At 44.3% G+C, this 5,459-nt stretch overlaps 1 protein-coding gene across 1 annotated transcript in view; it reads right to left on the bottom strand.

Annotated features, from left to right (window-relative positions):
• Window positions 1-588: 588 nt before the first annotated feature.
• SERBP1 (SERPINE1 mRNA binding protein 1) overlaps window positions 589-5,459 on the bottom strand; it is a 17,920-nt gene continuing 13,049 nt past the window's right edge. The window contains 3 exon segments of the mRNA XM_009994571.1: window positions 589-1,008; window positions 1,395-1,437; window positions 2,427-2,600. Coding sequence (XP_009992873.1) covers window positions 938-1,008; window positions 1,395-1,437; window positions 2,427-2,600 — 288 coding nt within the window. The 3' untranslated portion in view covers window positions 589-937.

Genomic DNA, 5,459 nt, shown 5'->3' with positions numbered 1-5,459 from the left:
AGCTCCAACAGCAGGAAAGGTCACTCCAACCTGCAGGAAGCCTCTCCAACAAAAAACACAGTTAATTTAAGACTTTCTTTTTTCCATCTTGTTCTGTTGAAGGGAGAAGGAGGGAATAAAGGTAAAAAGGGTGAGTGAAGGGTGTAATACACTAATTTTAAAAATCTGTTGAGACCAATTATCCACAGGTCACTGCTGGATCAGTACACAGGTGTTTAACTACAAACCAGTGTGCTTTTCAGGTACCTGCTACCAATTTTGTATAAAGATCTTCCACAAACAAACTACCCAACATAGATGAGAAATGACTGTTTTTCCTAGTCTGAAAGTAAGCACTAAACCTAAGGTCCTCCAGGAGTTAGAGTTCCATAGAGCACTAACAGCCTGCCAAATCAAAATTCCACATATTCCAAAAGACCATGGGCTGATAAAAACCTGCTAAACAGGGATTAAGGAAATGGCAATAGTGTGCAAGGATTAAAACCCAGTCTGTAGTTTGGGGAAAATGTCTAAAATCCTGAATTTAAAAAAAAACCAAAAACACAACAAAAAACCAAACCAAAAACCACAAATGAAGTGAAAGCTTTGAACTGGTACACACTGTTCACACCTATATTTCAAGTTTGGAAACGCATATTTTCAAGCAGCAATACAAAAAAGTATCCATGAAGAATGCATAATCTCTGAAAAAATTATGAAAACATCCCTGCTACCATTACATTTCTAAATACAAAACTGACTACCATATTGTTGCTTCTGTGTAGCGAGAGAAGTTCATTTTCAAAACAGATAAAATTCAGTCTTTAGGTGTGAATGGTATGAATGACAGTCTCTTTTTTTCTTTTTTTTTTAATTTCTTAGTTGTTTAGGATCCTTAAGCATGCAAGCCTCGGAGAGGAGGGCCCAACGAGGGCAGGGTTGGCTTATGACATCCAGTTTAGGACAGAGCTGGGAAAGCCTCTGGGTCATCTACATCAGGAGCAGAAGCACTTGTTCATTTTTTTATTTCTCCCCCAGTCACAGACTATGATAAAAAAAAGCAAACCTGTCATGCCAACCTAGCTCTGGAAAATCTCACACATTAACCAAGAATCTCCTCAGCACTTCCCTAAGAGAGTTTTTAAAAGGCTCTCCACTAAGTGTAAAAAACAAAATGCAGAAATCAAGTATTTTTGAAGCATCTTCACTTTGTCCATGAGGGGGCATGGAGAGGAAGAAAAGTGCCAGGACAGGGGAACTTCCTGTAACCATATTAATTTACCAAGTGATACTTAAACCATACCAATCAAACTTGTATCAACATCTACAGGCAAGACTGAGACAGAGCAGGAGGGGAGTTCCAGCCCCTGCAAGAGGAGGGGCCTTGCTCAGGGGTAAGAGCCAGCAGAGATCACCAACCTGGTTGGGTGTGTGGATCACGTCAAACTCCTTAACCAACTGGAAGGAAATAAACAAAATCAACATAAAATAAGCTGCAGGGGAGTTCCTAACAACTCTACCACAGCATTTGTGAAGAAGCAAGATGCCTTATTAGTGAAACGACTCAGAACAAACACCACCACCATTTAGTTTCAATTCCTTAAAATTTTCTTCTATATTAATACCAGGAGAGAGTCTTCCAACTAATAACCTGAAAGCTAAAGTGATCCAGTGCAGAAGAGAAGACAACTCAGTGTGCTACAAGCAGTGTCCTACAAGAGACCAAAAGGAACAAGTCTGGCCTGTGTGAAGAGAGTCACACCACACAAACTGAACTTATTTTCTAGCAACAATTTTATGAGATTAATTTCAGCTGAATAAATGAACCACATCAAATCTTGACTGTAGCTATATTACAGTACTTTAACTTGACATGTTCTTTGCCCCACCTCCATTTTGCACATAGTCCTCAAGTCTTTCTTTAGCACTTTTGGACTAGAGGAGGAAAAAAGCTACTGCAGATAAGAAAATAGCAGTAAGTGTCCTACTGCCACAAGCAAACTCTGAATTCCTCAATTTCTAGAAACACCCTGCAGCTGTAAAACCAGTCCTCCACCCCCAACAGGTGAGAATGCAGATACACCATCCTGGAATTAACTGCTCCACCAGAAGCAGAAAAATCTCACAGCACACTCAGATCTGTCCGTGCTGAAGAGACATTTTTGGGGGTCAGATACAAAGATGGAATTTTCTTTTTTTAATACAACCTACTCCCCATCCTTTTTTTGTGTGTGTGTGTTTAATGACAACACTAAAACATTAATCATTCTGCCCTACCAGCAACCTAGCTGAAAGCAAACTTGAAGAATTGGCATTACCTGGGTTGAGAAGGTGGTGTTTATTGCCAGAGCAATTCCTCCCAAAAGAATGAAAACAAATCCATACGACAGCCCACCCCAGCACCCACAGAACTCAACCCCTGGCAGATGGAAGAGGCAGCTACTCACCTTGTCAGTTCTGCCTCCACGGCTGGCCCTGCCCCCGCGCCCCCGGCCACCCCGGCCCCCTCTGCCCCCACGCCCGGGGCGGCCCAGGTCTCCAAAGTTGATCTCCAGCTGGGACGTGATGTCGTTGGCGGGCTTGCGGAAGTGATGATCCATCACCGAGTCCTCAGCATGAGCCTGAAAGCAGGGTTTCCTCGTTAGTGAGAAAAGTCACCAAGAAACCTTCCCAGCTGGCCAGCTACTCCTGCCACCAGAGCCCACGGGATCCCCTCCGAGCGGCTCCCGAAGCGGCGACCGACGGCCCGGCCCAGCTCCCGTCGGGTTAAAAGGCAGCACAGGATTGTTAGGAAGGGAGCTGCACCACTCCTGCACACTACCAAACCACACACAGGTCACCACATTAGTGCAGGAGCCAACAAAGGCATTCTGCATTTCCAAGGGAATTCAGGGAAGCTCTGGAGTTCCTTCAGAGGAACATGTTTAGCCTTATCTGAGACCCAACCATCCACCACCAAGCCAGTGCAGAACCTCCTTTTCTAGCATTTCTCTTCTTCTCATTTGGTATCCTGAGAAATCTTCAGGTCCTATCAATTCACAGCAACATAGAATTAATGTCATTCTTTTTGAAGACCTGGCAACCCCTCTTTATTGTGCTCAATGAGTATTTTATACTCCTCATTGTCTTAGCCCCATGTCAGAATTTAGAAGCAGGGAGATGGTCAGAAGCCCTTACTGGTTTGCATCAGCCACAGCAAACAGCAAACGAGGCACAAACAGTTCAACCACCATGTGACTGACAAGAGCTACAGCAGGAATGCTGAAACACAGAACCAGCCTCAGCAATTACACTGAAAAACAGGACTCAGCACCTTTGCCATGACAGAGCAGTCTCCAACAGCTGGATGACTCCCTGTGCGTTCAGAGGGAGACACCTGAGACTTGAGGAGCAAGGTATGCATGGAAGGGTCATGTCTGATACCATAAATGCTGCTGCTCAGCACACTGGAGTATTTAAAGTTACTGCCCACTGAACACAGAAAGAACCAGGTGCTTTAAAAGCAATTATTTATCTTATTTTGTACAAATAATTTTCCCATCTAAGTCCAATTTTGGTACCTAGGATGATACACAGGGTGTAAAACTGACCACAGAAGATGAGACCAAGGGTTTATCCAGACCAGTACTCTGCCTCTTCCAAGACCCAATCATCATGTTGTGGAACCACGACACAAACAAGCTTTCTGTTCCTGTAAGCCCCTAACTTCAGGCTCAGCACTTGCCAGTTTGCTAGGTATTTCCTACGGAAGTGCCATGTGCAAGCCTAAGCCTCCAACTTACTCTTCTTGTGGAGCAATGACACAACACGCTGACTTTCAAAGGCAACAGATTGTGCAATTAAGCCCTATACCCTTTAATTACCACCTGCAGATGCTGTACAGGGCAGCCAATGGAAGCACAGAGGTTTGCAGTCAAAAGCCTGAAAGCTGCTTTCAGGGATTCCTTGGGTCAGTCACAAGCACCATGATGTACAGAGCCATCCATCTCCCCCACCAATTTATTTCCCTCTCCCCATGCCCACCTGTATGTTTGGCCTCCACAGTGTCCTGCAGTGGAGGGCACTGCCACTTCCTTAGGCACAGTGACAAATGCCCCTCCACGCTGCTTTACTTCAAACATATTCCACTAGATGTTTCCCACTGGTCACCATCCCACTCCTGATTTTCTAGACTGGAATTGTACCCACTTCCCTCAGAGATTTCTTTTCCAAACGTAGGGGATTAACTTAAGCAGTTATATTTCAGAGAAAGGTCCCTCCCCACCTCAGCCTGGCATGTTGCATGTCAAATATAAGGACACCAACAATCTGTAGAACAGCTCACACCATCTTTGCTATGGTCTGGATTCCTTTCTTACCAGTTAGTATTTTATCTACAGTATTGATCAGTGCAGGTTACTGAGATTGTATTTTCAACCTCTTGTCAGTCAGATGACATTGTCATTTAAAGTTACTGCCCACTGAACACAGAAAGAACCAGGTGCTTTAAAAGCAATTATTTATCTTATTTTGTACAAATAATTTTCCCATCTAAGTCCAATTTTGGTACCTAGGATGATACACAGGGTGTAAAACTGACCACAGAAGATGAGACCAAGGGTTTATCCAGACCAGTACTCTGCCTCTTCCAAGACCCAATCATCATGTTGTGGAACCACGACACAAACAAGCTTTCTGTTCCTGTAAGCCCCTAACTTCAGGCTCAGCACTTGCCAGTTTGCTAGGTATTTCCTACGGAAGTGCCATGTGCAAGCCTAAGCCTCCAACTTACTCTTCTTGTGGAGCAATGACACAACACGCTGACTTTCAAAGGCAACAGATTGTGCAATTAAGCCCTATACCCTTTAATTACCACCTGCAGATGCTGTACAGGGCAGCCAATGGAAGCACAGAGGTTTGCAGTCAAAAGCCTGAAAGCTGCTTTCAGGGATTCCTTGGGTCAGTCACAAGCACCATGATGTACAGAGCCATCCATCTCCCCCACCAATTTATTTCCCTCTCCCCATGCCCACCTGTATGTTTGGCCTCCACAGTGTCCTGCAGTGGAGGGCACTGCCACTTCCTTAGGCACAGTGACAAATGCCCCTCCACGCTGCTTTACTTCAAACATATTCCACTAGATGTTTCCCACTGGTCACCATCCCACTCCTGATTTTCTAGACTGGAATTGTACCCACTTCCCTCAGAGATTTCTTTTCCAAACGTAGAGGATTAACTTAAGCAGTTATATTTCAGAGAAAGGTCCCTCCCCACCTCAGCCTGGCATGTTGCATGTCAAATATAAGGACACCAACAATCTGTAGAACAGCTCACACCATCTTTGCTATGGTCTGGATTCCTTTCTTACCAGTTAGTATTTTATCTACAGTATTGATCAGTGCAGGTTACTGAGATTGTATTTTCAACCTCTTGTCAGTCAGATGACATTGTCTTCTCAGAGAGGTAGCACCAATGCATTTGTACAATAATTCTGTGCATTT

The sequence above is a fragment of the Chaetura pelagica genome, unplaced genomic scaffold (genome assembly GCF_000747805.2).
Source record: "Chaetura pelagica isolate M959 unplaced genomic scaffold, ChaPel_1.0 scaffold243, whole genome shotgun sequence".
Lineage (NCBI taxonomy): Eukaryota > Metazoa > Chordata > Aves > Apodiformes > Apodidae > Chaetura > Chaetura pelagica.
The sequence above is the reverse complement of the archived record's forward strand: the minus strand, read 5'-3'. Positions and strand labels throughout refer to the sequence as shown.